This window comes from Sceloporus undulatus, chromosome 1, assembly GCF_019175285.1.
Source record: "Sceloporus undulatus isolate JIND9_A2432 ecotype Alabama chromosome 1, SceUnd_v1.1, whole genome shotgun sequence".
NCBI classification, from domain to species: domain Eukaryota; kingdom Metazoa; phylum Chordata; class Lepidosauria; order Squamata; family Phrynosomatidae; genus Sceloporus; species Sceloporus undulatus.
This window is the reverse complement of record NC_056522.1, coordinates 77641581-77655974: the sequence shown is the minus strand read 5'-3', so window position 1 is coordinate 77655974 and position 14394 is coordinate 77641581. Positions and strand designations below refer to the sequence as shown.

Genomic DNA, 14394 nt, shown 5'->3' with positions numbered 1-14394 from the left:
TAGAGTATCAGAATTGGGAGCACTGTCAACTAGAAGTGAACTTTGCATATTCAGAAAAGATTCTGTTTTACTTCGACTGGAACCAGCTTTTATGACCAAGGTCAATTCCACATTCCATAGATCTCAAGAGATTATCTTGCCCTCTTTTGTTCCCGATCCCAAAAAGGAACTCGAAAAGACATGGCATACACTAGACGTTAGACTGGCTCTCCTCACTTATATCAAGCGTACCCGCAAAACTCGCAAATCAGATCGCCTGTTTGTGTCTTTCAGTTCAAGCTACATGGGAAAAAAGGTCTCATCTTCCACTCTATCTAGATGGATTCGCTCCTGCATAGCTACATGTTATTCAGTCTTCAGTGCCACATTCCAGGGAAAGGTCACCGCACACTCCACTCGCAGTGCCGCGACCTCTGCTGCCCTTGCCACTAATGCTCCCTTAGCAGATATTTGTAGGGCGGCCACATGGTCATCCCCTTCCACATTTATTCATCATTACCAAATCGATGCCTTCTAATCGGCTGAGGCGTCGTTTGGGAGGCGGATACTTCAGTCCATTTTATAGATTCCTGATTACCTCAATTCCCCATTGGAGAGCTTTGGTATATCCCTCATTAAGGATGGCTCCGCCCTCAACACTGGAAAAACGAACATTGGCTTACCTTGTGAGATGTTTCTTTTCAGCGATGAGGGTAGAGACATCCTGCCCTCCTGAAACTGAGGAAATATTCTCCCTGGTGCCAGGGGGGACAGGCTGTTAGTTCAACTAAGTTTTTTCTAGTTATAGGTTGTTGAGTTTTCATGTTTATCACAAATTTTAGATTTTTAAGAATGTAGGGATGTTTAGTCTTATAGATTTACCTATACTTTGCTTGGCTTTTCAATGACTGGGCAGCTGAGTGGGGGGCGTGTCTCCCTGTGCTGATGCCCAAAGTCAAGATCCTGCCTGATTGGAGCAAAAGGGGAGAAGCAACCCTCATTAAGGATGTCTCTGCCCTCATCACTGAAAACAAACATCTCACAAGATAAACCAATGTCCGTATCTATGTTTTTGAGATTCATAGGTACCATTCTCATTTATTGCCAGGTTTTGGAAGTCTCAAGCTTTGCTACAGTAAATATAAAACCTTTAGAAAAGTCCTGTAGGTAGGTATGGGAAAAGCAAACAGTCCAGTAAGCACTCACATGCTGAGGAGCCATGGAATACTGATTGATTTGAAGGGGAGTGAAAAATAGTGGGGGAGAGAAATAAATAGGTTTACCGTGGAGGACATGATTGAAATGTTGAAGGAGAAGCACTTGAATTTGTAATATTTGTACTTATAAGAAACTTAACTTTCCTAAGTTGTTAGGAAGCCTAACATTATTAAGATTGAAATTAGCTATATGTGGGTGTATTTTTATATTCCTTTTTGTTTGGAGTTGATGTGATTTTTAATAATTAATTTTGATTCAATTTTGCTAAATTTTATTAGAATGTATAGCTTAATAAAGTAAGTGTGAATCCAGTAGTTAGTCTGAACTAGAGTAGACTTGGTGGATCAGAGATATTTCTGTAAGTATTGACGTGTCAAGTTCTCATTGATTCAGTAGGTCTTTTCTAAGTGGGACTAACAAGTGCGTTTAAGCCAGGCTAGGCAGTAAATCCCATCTGATCATGGAAGCTAAGCAGAGTTAGCCCTGATTAGTACTGTAGTTGGCTTGGAGACAACCAATGAATACCAGGTGCTGTAGCCTGTATTTCAGGAAGGAACTGATAAAACCACCTCTGAACATTCCTTGCCTAAGAAAACCCTATCAAATTCATGGGTTGCCATGCGTCAACAGGTGACTTGAAAGGTGCATGTGTGCACTCGCATACTATACTTGCGCGCACACACAAGCATCAATAGACAATAGAAATAGACAGAAAACTGCCTTGAGAGAGAGAAAAGAGGTACCTGCCTCTTCACTTTGTAGTACTGTATATTTTTCAGCTTTTAAGATTTTATTGAACAGCTTACGTCATGCTCTGCTTCTGGCAAGGAAGAATTATTGCTTTTAACTTAAGATAAGAGACGGGTGTTTTCAAGGCAGCCAGTGTGGCACAAACAACTGATTTAAGGTATATGTGAGCCAGTACACAAAAATAATCTGTTGGCCGGTAAATGATGGGGATCTACTTTGGAGAGTGTTAATTGAGGCTTTTGCCATTGTTATTTAACTTGCAAAAAGCTGGCAGACTTTTAAAAAGCAATGTGGCTCCGAATATAACACAAAAGCTTTCTGTTTCCTTCATGTTCAGGTCTCAAAAGATGGCTGTTTTGTCAGCCAGTATTCTGATATTTCCCAAGATAACCAATCTTGGGAAAATCTTCTAGAATGTTTGGCTGCTTTTAAGTCCTTTAATAAATACACACACGGACCTCTCCTTTCTCCTCCCACTAAACCTCACCCCACTCACCGTCTCTTCAGCATTGTAATGGGACACAGGCAAATTCCATAGCCCATTTCTGCCAAAAAGGAGATGTTTAAGGGAGCAGTGGTGTCACCCCTTCTTAGGGTGTTACCTGGGGCGATTTACATTCGTCATACTCCTCTATTGACAACACCTGTAGTAGTTAAGTTACACTGAGCTTGTAATGAGACAAACTGACATTTAAGCTGTTTTGAATGATTTTTCATGGTGCTCCATAATGGACTGACTGAATTGAATTGAAAAGAATGTATTTTCTTCCTGTTCTATCTTTTCACAATAAAGGCTTATTAACAGTTTTATTCTATGTACATGTTTCCCTTTTCAGTATATATTTATACAAAGGTACTATATTTTTGACTAGAACCGCATTTTTAAATGTAAAGAAAGTTAGTTGTAGCAAAAATGTTTCTAAATGTGCACTCTGAATGCTAGTGTCTTAATTATTTTGTTATGAAATCACAGACATGACAGTGAAATTTATTATTATTTTAAATGTTCTTTCATGTGTTATATAAAATATATAATACAAAGTATATATTTTTCCCTCCACAGAAATTAGCAGAGTACGGAAAGACATGTATAACGACACATTAAATGGTAGTACGGAGAAGAGAAGTGCAGAGTTACCTGATGCTGTGGGACCTATTGTACAGTTACAAGAGAAACTATATGTGCCTGTAAAAGAATATCCAGATGTAAGTACTTGTTTTAGTGACTCTTTTGACTTTTGTGATATTCTCTCACTATGCCGTCTCATGTGGTCACGCTTGTGCAAGTAGATCCAAGCATGCTACTGAGAGATAAGGTCTTGGAGTGTTAGACACATACTCCCTCCCTCCCTCTCTCTGTTTTAATTTTATGGCTTTATGATAAATGTCATCCTGCTATCTTTTTTTGACTGAACTAGGGTTCAGAAAGCAGCCACTTAACAGAATATGATCTCTTAGTTAACACTTTTACTAAGCCATTGCCAAGTATAGTAGTTAACCAAGCAAAAGCAAACAAGAACAACCAAATGAAAAAGCTGGCAGCTTGCTGAGTTGTAGAAATCTTCTATCTGATTATGTTGTTGGGTATAAAACTTGTGTTCTCATCCCCATATCAATAGTTTGTATGTCATGGGTAGATGTTCCCCAACCTGTTGCTTATATGGAATCTTAATAGCCTGTTTTTATCTAGAAAAGCAGTGTTATTTGAATGAATTTTAATTAGATTCTTTCTCCTTTTTATTGGAGCACTTGGGCCTGCACACATGGGGCACAATATTAAACACTTTACCTTAGACTTAGCTCACCTGAAACTTTATTGCTTTTTCTTTTTTTAAAATATGTTATTTAAACAAAATGTAAAACTTATACTGTACAAGAACGTTAACAAAAACAGAAAACATACACTAATAAAGAAAAATAAAATAAAATGAAAAGAACAAGGACATTTACAACTTTACATACTTTACATTGCTGATTTTAAACATTTTCTAATATAAAAAAAAAATTCAACATCACCAATTGTTTGATTATCTTCTAATTTCAAATTTGTCCCTAAAAGTATCCTTCTCTTTCAAAACCCCTTCTTTCTTCTTCCTGCCAAATCTCTTCTGAAGAAATTTCCTTCCATACTCCTTCCCCCTCTCTTCTCTTTCTCTTTCTTCCTTCACTCCTCCTTCTTTCTCCTTTTCTATAAAATTTAAGAACCTTGCAAAAACTAAAGGCACCCTAGAGTACCATTCTAATTTGAACATAACATAGTACAATATGGATATCACTGATCATGTAATCTGAACATAAATTAACATATATTTAAACAAACCTTTACAGTTTGCCTTGAAGATCACTGGCATAAGTTGTTGGATTGTAGACTTCATACTTTATTTCTTTGCAAGTTAAGTGAAAGGTTAAAATAATAATAATAATAATAATAATAATAATAATAATTTTTATTTATATCCCGCCTTTCCAATTACATGATCAAGGCGGCTTACAAGACAGGAAACAATAAAATACAGGTAAAGCATCACAATATAAAAAGTTTAAAAACATCATTACTAGGGGTAGGGTTACTAGGGTAACTTTAAATGCGTAAAAGCTTTAATAAATGGCAGTACTTTACTTTACAAGAGAAAACTTAAAGGTATTATGCAAGGGGAAGGGCTGTTAGTAGGACACACAGAGAGGCCCAAGTTCAATTCCTCACATCTCTTTGTTAAAAGGATCAGATGGGAAGTGATAGAAAACACCTCTGCTTGAAAGCCTAGTGAGCCACTGCCAGTAGAGATTGCTGGGTTAAATGAGCAAATAGGTGACCTGGTGTATGGTACATTTCTGTTCATTTTTACAGTATATGTTCTTTTGTGCTGCTAGTGGTTTGTAATTTGGATGGGGAAAAATGGTATTGGGGAGAGAAGTACTTTCAGTCCCATATAAGTCGCTAATGGCCATATGGTATCACACTACTTGAAGTACCCTAGAAAGCAAGAAGAGGGTGTTTTCCTTGAGCCTGTCTTTCATGTTGGAGTTTTCTGCAATTTGAGCATTTCCAATTATAGTGTAAGAGGGATTTGTCATAGTTGTTTTCCTGACTCTGGCTCTGTGGGATAAGGTGGTGGCTTTCTTCAGTCAGTACACAGAATATTTATTGTCTTTCTTTTCTAATGTCACATAATTGCGAATGCAGGAATATAGACAAACTGAAACTCAGTTTTGCTCTATTCGCTAGTGCATAAGAGAAACAAGAGGCTATGACTTTGTGTTTCAAAACACAAGTTAGCTGCTGGAAATTTTGCTGTGTGGTAGATGAATCAGTATAATCAGTATACCACTTGCTTGGTGGTGGAGCACATAACTGACCATTTTCAGTGATATCAGTAATATCATCAGGTTGATAGAGCACTAAAACTTAGGTTGACAAGCTGACTTTATGTTCTTTATGACAATCCAACATGCTACTTCATCAGGATAGAGTCAAGACTCCATCAAACACAAGCCTCTAAGTACAATGTAAATATCTTGTCATTTGATAGTGTAGCAAGAAATTAATATTCCAGTTTTGTTGGAAATGACATCAGCTAAAGAGCATTGGAGTGCTGGCCTCTGGATTTTTCAGGACGAGTTTGGGATTGTCAAAATCCTGTATGTCTTTTGTGCATTGAGCAGGTTAGTGTATATATTTCACAATGCTTCTGTCTGAAGAATAGCTACAAATAGGACATAGGTTTATTGTGGCAAGTGTAGAGCAGTCTAATACAAAAAGCGTATATATCTGCTAAAATTCTTTTGCCATGGAGCCCAGATCTTGAAAGAGTAAAAGACAAGAAAATGAGCAAATGCTTTTGACAAGAAAGAAAGAGGTATCTTGATTGGTCAATTATGTATACATACAGCTCCTTGATAAGTTCGCCTTAGGGTTGCCTTAAGTTGAAAATGACTTGAAGGCACACATCAAAAACAGCAACAAACATATACTATTTATGATGGATATACTCTCTCTCTCTCTCTCTCTCTCTCTTGTGCTTGCCACTGGGGGGCGGAGGGGGGGAGAAGGTGCTTTGCGTTCATGCCCTATTTTTTGTTCCCCCAGGTATTCAGTTGGTCAACTGAACAGAAACCTGGACTAGCGGGACTTTGGTCTCCTCTAGTGGAAGAATGTTTATATCCAATCAGTTAATATGGAATGTACAACTCTTTCTAGATTGATCCACTTGTTAAAAAACAATTACAAAAGGATTTGAACATCTGGAATCCTTATGGCTCAGCATTTCATTTATTAGAGTATGCTTACTGCATTATGTGCTTCACTTATCAGTTCTACTTACTCATTTCCTGTTCTTTTTAATAGCTTATTTAATAGTGAAGTGGTTGTTCAGTAATTCCCAGAGTTACGTGTTTCCAATCTAAGTATTAAAGGCTTCCAGTTAAACAGAAAACATTTAATTCTTTTACTAGATTTTTTTTGAGGTAAATTTCTATTTTGTTCTGAAAGTGTGAGGGTGCTGAATTATTCAGAACCTTAAATGTAGACTTCTGATTTAATAATGGAAGGATGTTGTTAATGCAAAAAATTGATAGGATTTTTTTCTTGTTATAACTGACCACTTACGTCAACATAATCTCTCTGTGCTTTAACTGTAATTTGCCATTTCATGTGAACAAACACAGTACCCAAAGTATATTACTCAAGTTTGTACTGTTTGTACTGGTTTACAGAGAAGGCATTGGCAACTGTTTTAAATGGTTTAAATCACATTTGGTTTTTAACCATTTTGGATTGAATTCATTTTAGTTACTGGTAATTGCGGAACTTGTGAAGTGCATTCCTGCTAATATGAGCCAGGATCCTGATGGTGTCATTTGTATGCGTTACACCTGTGTTGATAACTTCTTCTCCAACAACTACAAAAGGACATTCTTTTGTAGTTATTGGAGAAGAAGTTATGAATGAGATCTTTTGTGTACTTGTACTCTTGTGCACAACCTGCTATTCTGCTGCCAGTGTTCCCTCATGGCCATTTAGTAGCAAAGGGAGGGCAGGGAAGGAAGTTAAGGGTGCTGGAAGGATCAAGCTGTACTCCTGTGGTTGGATTTACACAGAAGATAATGTTAATCTTGGGCCTAATGTGCGCTACAGAAATTATGCAGTTTGACACCACTTTAACTGCCATGGCTCACTGCTATAAAATTTTGGGATTTTTAGTTTTGTGGAATGTTTAGTGTTCTCTGTCAGAGAGCTCTGGTGCCACAACAAGCTACAGATCCCAGAATTCCATAGCAGAGAGACATGGCAGTTAAAAGCAGTAACAAATTGCATTATTTGTGTAGTACAGAGTAGAATTCGGACTTCCTAGAGATCCTATGGAGGTCTGGGTGTGTGTGTGATGAGTCATGAGACACTAATAGTGACTGGATAGTGCATGTTTGTAAACCTGTTAAAGATAGCACAGGGATAAACATTCAGAGTGAAAATAAAAAAATTTACAATAGATGAGCAACAAAAGCAGGGTGATTAAAATGAATAAGGGCATAAAGAGTAGGATAAAAACAATTTATTTTATAGTGCTAGAAATTACATTTTTTTTAAAAAAAATCCTTCAATTCACATAAGTTCAACTAAAACAATTTGCTTTATAAAAGAGCACTTTTTTTGGGAACTATTATTATTTAAGGTAGTGTGGTCATAACATCAGAACTGCATTTTGCTACTTAATTTTCTGATTTAGTCCTATATTGGTGTAGTCCTATACTCCTATATATGGGCTACCATCTTGTCAATATTATTCCCAAGGTTTTATTGAAAGTTGTAAATCATATCAAAGCCTAATAACTTTAGATTGTTAATGTTGGAAAGCATATCTACCACAATCTAGCAAGGTGGTTCAATCACTATATTGGCTTTAAAAATAGCAAGATGCATTGTAGCTAGGCTTGCCATATCCCGCCTGGGGGCGGGACTTTCCTGGTTTGGGGCGGGCCACATGGTCCCGCCCCGGTTTGGCCCCTCCCCCGGGACCCCCCCCCAGCAAGGCCCTGGAGGCAGCTCCACCCCTCCCCATGGCTGTGTGCCACCCTCCTCGCCTTCCTGCCTGGCTTAGCCTAGAGAGCAGGTCTTCAAAACATCTGCCACTCAGAGCTATTGCCAGCCCACTTGGGAGTCTAAATGCCTCATCTTTTCAATGTCTACCACTCAGTATTGTTGTAATTCTTTATCACAGGGTCGTTTTTGAGGCCCTAAACACCTTTCCTTGTAATATGCAAATTTCTCCCGAAGCTGACCAATGGGAAAGAAGCAGTCAGCCCTCCATTTGGGTTGGTTTTCAATGGCTTGGTGAAGGAAGAGATTTTGCCTTGCAAGTTGCTGGTAAATAATAGAAAGCTTTGGGGTTGCAAAAGGCTGCAGAAATAGTTTGACCCCCCCCCCCCCAAACATCCATGGCTCAGTGCTATGGGATTCTGGGAATTGTAGTTTCTTGTGGCACCAGAGCTCTTTTGACAAAAGGAGACTGAATGGAGGCGTTGCCTGGCTGGGGGCAGAGCCTCTTGCCAGCAGTGAGAAGGCTGCGATGATGAGGAAAAGCAGGGGCTCCTCTGGTGGTCCTGGCCACTTCCCTTGGCTCCCTCCCTCCCTCCTCCTCCTCCTCCTCCTCCTCCTCCTCTCAGAGCTCATTCACACTCCCTGGCTTTTCTCTCTCTCTCTCTCCCCCCCCTCCCGCACTTTGAGACCCCTTTAACTGCCAAAGCTCAATGCTCTGGAATGCTGGTGTCTGTGAGGCATTTGGCCTTCTCTGTCAGAGAGCTCTGGTGCCACAATAAACTACAATTCCCAGGATTCCATAGCACTGAGCCCTGGCAGTCCAAGCAGTGTGTTTTGGACACAGAGATCCTCCAAATGAATCCAGTCCCTAGCTTTTATATCTCTCACACACACTGCAGGAATAATAACCCACTTTAACTCAGTGCTAGGGAATCCTGGGAATGCTAGTGTTTGGGAGACATTGAGACTTCTCTGTCAGTGATGGCTCTGAGGCCACAATAGACTACAATTCCCAGCATTCCCCAGCACTAACCCAGGACAGTTAAGTCACTCTCAAACTGGATTATTTCCTCAGTGTGGATGCAGCTTTGGTGAGGAACTCTGGGCATTTCAGTCCAGCATTGTTTTATTTCTGCAGTGCATTTTGGATTAGAGACAAGGTGACCAGGCATCCTCCTCCTTTTCCAGGACATGTCCAATTCTGTCACATTTCAAAATGTCCTCCATTTGGATCATGGCTAAGAAGCATGGATTTATAATTACATGGGTGTTTTTAGCTTTTATTTTTGGCCATGTCCTACATATTTTTGCTTGGGTGCCCTACATTTTGGGGTGAGGGCATTGGTCACCTTGGTCAGAGAGCTTTCCAGGGGTTTAACTGCCATTCTGCTATGGTGCTGGAACAAACCACCATTCCCAGAATTCCATAGCATTCAGCCAAGACAGTTAAAGTGGTCTCAAACCAGATTATTTCTCCAGTGTAGATGCAGCCCAAGCCTTTTGCCTCTCTTATGCCTGAGATTTGAAAGCCCAGCCTTGGCACCACAACAAACTACAAATCCCAGGATTCCATAGGATGGAGTGATGAGAGTGAAAGCAGTGTGGCAGCAGCCTAAGTGTGCTTAATGCAGTTCTTAAGATGGTGCACCTCTTGCCTACAGAGTCTCACAAGACTTTTTTGTTTAACAACTTGTACCCATTAACTCCATTTCATGTCTCCTTTATTTAGTGGGGAGGAATACAGACAAAACAAGTCAAAATGAAGGAAAACCAAAGTCCCTTGACCAAAGGGTTTGGTTGTGGAATAAGCCTCTGAAATATGCAAGAGGCAATGTTAAAATAAAGCCATGTTCAATGCTCAAATGTGCTGTTTGGAATGGGGGGAGGGGGGTGGCCAGAAAGGGAAGTACATTTCTGTGATCTATCTACAAATAATGTCAAAATGTCCTCCATTTTGATCATGCCTAAGAAACATGCATTTATATTAACATTTCTAAAAAAAGCCTCAATTTTTTGCGTGTCCTCCATTTTTATAAAATGTGTCCTACGTTTGAAAATGTTATCCTGCATTTGTCCTACATTTGTCCCGGTTTGGAGGTCCTCACTTATGGCAACCCTAATTGTAGCCCACAAAAGGAAAAAGCTGATGGGCTTATTCTGCTTACTGATAGTGAAAGTTAGACAGTTTGGAAATATGAAGCTAAGTGGCAATATACTTGTATAAATTGTATACAAGAATAGGTTGTACTTTACATTAAACTTTAAATACATTGCTTTATCTTTTATTTTCTAGTTCATTCCGTTTACTTTTTTTTTCTATTCAGCAGGCTAAAATGCAGCCTTGTTACAGCATACTGATGGATTTTCATCTTATCAAATTGTATTTCTTCAAATTATTGCTAATAACTGCAATTTCACTTAAAATAGCTCCACCCCTCCATTTTCACAGAAGTTAGGGGCCAAGGACCCCCTCAAAAGTGTGAATATGTTAGCCCCCCCCCCCCAACATGGGTGATAAAGAGTCCTCTCTCACTAAGAGCATCAGCTAGAAACACACAGCCTCCCCCACATTTCCAAAGTGTTTCCTCTTTCAATATGAGGTTAGCAGCTACAGCTGCAAAGGATCCATCCTCTTTCCTCCTCCTCCCTCCCAGCTAGACAAAAGCAACACCATATTTTCCCACTTTGGCAAACTTTGCATTCTCTTCGTTTCTAGAGTCTTTTCACTCTGAATCCACTGTTCATAGACATCACCATAAAGGGACGGTATGGGGATGCTTTTGTCTGGCTAGAGAGGGGAGAAATAGCAAACATGGGTGATGGAAACATGGGATTCAAAGGGAACGTCGTTGAAAATGAGGTGGATGCAAAGTTTGGCAAAGCAGGGGCATGTAGGGTGGTGATTTTGGCTGGCAGGGGGAGAGGGGGTTGAGCTTATTAAGCATCAGCTACAAAGTCTCAAATAGTCAAACCTGCAAATGTGAAACCTGAGAATGTGGAGGGCTGACTGTGTAGTAAAGTCATTATCTCACTGGGGACATTTGACCCCAGAGTTCTAGGCAATTCCTCTTAGTTTTTTTGAGTGTAGACATTACATAGGATAGGAAAGCAGAACCTAATTCTGTGTGTGTTTTGAAATATTGTTTGTGTTCACAGATACTCTTTGAAAAATCAGTGAAACTTTGAACTGACTGAAGTAGTAGGAAAAATTTCTCAAGCACTGCTACTTTTGGGAAGAAGACAGGTTATACCAGTATTAACAAATTTGTAAAAGTCTCAAGTCCAAACACAGACCTAGTGTTTCGGGCCTTAGAAAATGTCTTAGGGGAGGAATTTGAAAATCTAGATATGTGCTAGCATTACAAAAGAAAAGATATATCTTTGTTCTAAGAATTTTCTGGCAGCAAGAAAATTACTTAGCAAACAAGTTTTATCAGGTACAACCCATAGTTATTTACAGAGGTTTAAGTCTTGACATCAAAATATGCTCTCCAGATGTCCAGACTGTAAGATAGTGAATTTCTTCAGAGTCACAGTATAGATGCTAAGAAATAATTTAATCCAGTGGTTCTCAAACTGTGGGAATCCCGGGTGGAGGACCTGCTCAAGGGCGGGCATGAGACTTGGAGGCCCTGATTCCTCCTCCCTGTCCACTTCCCAAACTACTACTGTCCTGGAGGGGAAGAGAAAGGCAAGGAGGGCACTTGGAGCCTCTGCTTGAGGGAGGAGTAGGAAAAGAAGGAGAACTATTTCCTTATACAATGTTAAAATATGAATATACATGCGGACCAATGCGGATTTCTACCCAAGAGACAAATTAAGGATAACATAAGAAATTTAGTAAATTTGATTGAACATTTTGAAAAGAAACCGGATAAACAAGCTGCCTTAATTTTTTTAGATGCTGAAAAGGCATTTGACAATCTGTGCTGGGACTTTATGATTGGAGTATTAAGCAAATTGGAATTAGGAGAAAATTATATTAAATGGATACAGGAAATTTATAAAGAGCAAGAAGCCAGAATACTAATCAATGGAGAAAGAACAAAAAGTACAGTGGTACCTCGGGATACGAAATACCCAGGTTACGAATTTTTCGGGATACGAAAAAATCCCATAGGGAATTATTGTTTCGGGTTACGAAAGTTTTTTTCGGGTTACGAAAAAACTCCGGCGCTATTTTAAATGGAGCCGCGGCAGAGCCGCGGCTTTTTCCCCATTAGCGCCTATGGCATTTCGGCTTACGAAGGCTTTTCGGGTTACGAAAGCGGCCGCGGAACGAATTAATTTCGTAACCCGAGGCACCACTGTATACAGATTAGAAAGGGTACTAGGCAGGGTTGCCCTCTATCCCCACTACTATGCCCCACGGCATTAGAAAACTTAAATAATAAAATTAGACGAGACAAAAACAATCGCTGGAATAAAAATAAGAAATTTTGAATATAAATTACAAGCATATGCAGACGACCTTGTTATTATGTTGGCTAACCCGGTGGAAGATATTACACAAATGATAAATGTAATCGAGGAATATGGAAAGTATGCCGGTATAACAAAGATTGAATATAAAGCAAAAAGATTGTGAAAAACTCAAGGCCCTCTCAAATTATGAAATAAAAAGTAAGATTAAATATTTGGGTGTAAATATTACAAAAAAATCTGATTTATTCCAAAATAATTATAAACCATTATGGAATAATATTAAAAAAGATTTACAAAAGTGGGGAAATTTCATGGCTTGGAAAAATAGCAGCTATACAGATGAATATCACACCCAAAGTATTATTTTTATTTCAAAACCTCCCTATTATAACCAATGACAAACCATTCCAAGAATGGGATAAGGACTTAACCAAATTTATTTGGAACAAAAAGAAACCAAGGATCAAATTAAAAATATTACAGGATAGTAAGGAAAAAGGAGGTGTAGGATTACCAAACTATAAGCTGTATTATCATGCCTGCTGTCTCGATTGGATCAAAGACTGGGTGCAAATTAAAAAAGATAAAGTTTTACAATTGGAAGGGTTTGATAATGTGTTTGGGTGGCATGGGTACTTATTATATGATAAAATTAAGGTGAATAAAAACTTTAATAATCAATATGTAAGGAAATCCCTATTGAGAATCTGGCAAAAATATCAACCCTTTTTTGTTCCTAAAATACCCAGATGGCCATCAATTAATGAGGCCTTTTTTAGAAGAGAGAGGATGAAAGAAATGGATTGGGTAAGGTATAATGATCTGTTAAAAATCGAAAAAGGAGAGTTTAAAATTAAAACAATGGAAGCACTAATGGAGGAGGGATTAAACTGTAATTGGTTTTTATACAGGCAAATTGTAGAAAGATTTAAATTAGATAATAAAACCCATCAGATAGAAAAAGAAGATACTGAATTTGGAACACTGTTAAGTAAAGATTTGGACAATACAATTTCCAAATTATACAAATTATTACTACATTTAGAAATGGAAGATGAAATGGTTAAGCAATATATGATAAAATGGGCACAGGATTTAGAAACACCAGTACTTATGGAGGAATGGGAAAAGAATTGGAATGTCAGGCTGAAATACACATTAATTGCCAATGTGAAAGAAAATTACCTTAAGTTACAATACAGATGTTATATAACACCAGAAAAATTAAGTAAAATATACAAAAAATAATAGAAAAGAATGCTGGAACTGTAATAATAAAAATGCGAATTATATGCATATGTGGTGGGAATGTAAAAAAATTTAAAACTTTTGTAGCCAGATTGATAAAGACTTGGAAGGGATATTGAATACAAAATAAAATTTGAACCAAAATTTTTTCTTTTAGGAATGTTGAGTGATGCAAAATTGGAGAGCAGATATGGCAAGATTATATTTTATATGATAACAGCTGAAAGAATGGTGATCGCCAAAAAGTAGAAATGTAAAGAGGATCTATTAATAAAAGATTGGTTTCTAAAGTTATATGATATGATGGAACTGGATAAACTCACAAATTTACTGAGGGATGGGAATGAAAAAACATGGGAAGAGGCATGGGCATCTGTTATTGAGCATCTTAAAGTGAAAACAAAGAAAGCACCAAATTAAGCGTTAAAAAGATTGGTTTAAGAATGTTGGAAATGTGTAACTATTTTGGTAGTAAGAAAGCTACAGGTGTGCACAACAATCAGAAAACTGATCAGAAATACTAAAAGGGAAGGGAATTCAGGACGGATGAGAGTTTCTCAAAAGAGAGATACTGAAGGCACAATTTCAAACAGTTCCAGTGAGAAAGAAAAATCGGAGGTGTCTCAAGAAACCAGGATGGATGACTAAGAAACTTTCAACCGAGCTAAGTTTGAAACTGAACATGTATAAGAAATGGAAAAAGGGGGAAATCACAAAAAAGGAATTCAAAGAAATAGCAG

General features: G+C 38.2%; 1 protein-coding gene across 9 annotated transcripts in view; it reads left to right on the top strand.

Annotated features, from left to right (window-relative positions):
• The window catches only part of QKI (QKI, KH domain containing RNA binding), a 194712-nt gene that overhangs the window by 48011 nt on the left and 132307 nt on the right, over nt 1-14394 (top strand). For all 9 annotated transcript variants that reach the window (XR_006104603.1, XM_042474590.1, XM_042474563.1 and 6 more), the window contains exon 2: nt 3011-3153. Coding sequence is in view for 8 of the 9 variants with exons in the window: in XM_042474590.1 (XP_042330524.1) it covers nt 3011-3153 (143 nt within the window). In the remaining variant the exon portion in view is untranslated. The remainder of the gene's footprint in view (nt 1-3010; nt 3154-14394) is intronic.